Raw genomic sequence first — 1,923 nt, forward strand, 5'->3', positions numbered from 1 at the left:
AAATATTGACAGGCAGGGGCCGGTGGAGATTTTCCGAGATTTTTACATGACTGATAGCTCAAGGACCCTATGCAGTTTTGTTTGTAAGTCTATACAGTTCTGTCAAAAAATGATTTACCCTTTAAAGTTTTTTAAATTTTTTTACCTTTTTTCACATTTGCATATTTTTAGATCATCAAAATGTCAAAGAAAGAGACTTTGATGATAAAAATACAAACTGCACCCCTCTTAGGTGCCTTCCTCGCTCTGCTCCACCAGATTAGCTTCTCGTGCGAACTACTTTTCAGTGCAACACTCGCAAGAATGGCTGAAAATGGCATCACGGAGTAGCTTTGGTGTGATAATGTGATGAAGGCGGCGYGTCAGAAAGGCTAGGATGCTCCTTAAAGAGACAGAGACCAATTTAAAGATGTCAAATTTTGAAGACAAACTTCTTTTGAGTGATTTTTGACATGCTTATCCTCATATTTCTTCAAAAATACTCTACTACCAGGATGAATAATGTAATTATGCAACAGTTAAATACAAAATGGGCATAATATTATTCAAGCTTTCACAAATTCTCTGAAGACATAACCTTAGATTTTCCTATGAAGCAACGAAAATATCACCAACTAAAATATAACCAAAAAGAAACAAAGTTAGTAAAGTCATCCAAACCAGTAATAAGAACCTCCCCTTCTTTCCAAAGTTCACCACTCGGTCAATTTGTCATTTTAATTTCTTGATTGCAACAGAATCTGCACGGCTAAAAGAATTTTGTCTCCCGACACCTTAGCGCTCCCTAATTAGTGTTTCCATGTTAACACAAACTAGAATGACTATTATAAACATTGCTAATTATGATGATGTTTTCCTCGAGGCATAACGGTACCGAAGCTTAGCCTGCATGCAGAACCGCAACAGCTATTCACGGAGTTCAGCTATAATGAAATGACTCAACGCTTGACGTGAACAACGCAGGTCTGCACGCATTCCTTCATAAACGTGTATCCGGTAAACCGTGACTACGCCACAGTGAAAAATATTCGGGCATACGGAGCCTTGCAAAAGTATTCCTACTGCTTGGACTTTTTCTAGTTTGTCACTTAGCAACCATTTATTTTTTGTTAGGTTTTATATTGTAATACACCAATATAAGGTGGAAGGAAAATGATACATGTKTTACATCACGTTTTACATTATGTCTCCCGTAAAGTTAGTTTTATACAATGTATGTTAAGTGGTAACAGAATAAAGAGGGTTGAATACAAAAGAATGTAACGTTTAGAAAACTATAACTTGTTCTCAGGCTTTCAGAAACAACTTCTTGTGTGTTGATCAGTCATAAAATTTCACCAAAATAACAAAATGGTTTATTTGTAATGAGGCATAAACACATTTACGCGACAAGTTTGTGTAATATTAAAAGAAAGAGCTGATGTGTTCGTTTTATTTCTTTATCTCCTGTGATATCTGCCTTAGAGAAGGATCTTGTTCAAGTGGGTGGTTAGAAAGTCTGAGTTACCCGATTTTAAATAATGTTAGGATGAGTGGATACATGACACAATTGTTGCAAATAGAGAAAGTGGAAAAAAAAAAAACATAACAAGGAAATTCAATTAAGTGTTAGCTGGAAGCATCTGATAAGTTTATGGAAATTAAAGTTTTATGTAAATCAGTCGACTGTCTGGCCCAGTGCCAGATCACAGGGGACTGCGTGAGACTGAATTCAAATGAGCTGCCTAGGAACACTAAGCAGCATAAAAAAAAWWAAATAAATAAATAAAAAAAGTCTCATGAAATCTGTAGAGAGAGCTATATGCACTTTGAAATCCACCCCCAAACACTGATTCTTGTTCTCACATTGTAAGCCCAACACAGCATGACTAAATCAGACACTCTTCAGAACAGCAGGAATATGAAGATTTGCTTTATTACAAC

At 36.0% G+C, this 1,923-nt stretch overlaps 1 protein-coding gene across 1 annotated transcript in view; it reads right to left on the reverse strand.

Moving 5' to 3' along the window:
* Nucleotides 1–319: 319 nt before the first annotated feature.
* sec14l1 (SEC14-like lipid binding 1) overlaps nucleotides 320–1,923 on the reverse strand; it is a 10,617-nt gene continuing 9,013 nt past the window's right edge. The window contains exon 11 of the mRNA XM_008416671.1: nucleotides 320–382. Coding sequence (XP_008414893.1) covers nucleotides 320–382 — 63 coding nt within the window. The remainder of the gene's footprint in view (nucleotides 383–1,923) is intronic.

Source organism: Poecilia reticulata, linkage group LG8 (genome assembly GCF_000633615.1).
Source record: "Poecilia reticulata strain Guanapo linkage group LG8, Guppy_female_1.0+MT, whole genome shotgun sequence".
In the NCBI taxonomy this organism is placed as follows: domain Eukaryota; kingdom Metazoa; phylum Chordata; class Actinopteri; order Cyprinodontiformes; family Poeciliidae; genus Poecilia; species Poecilia reticulata.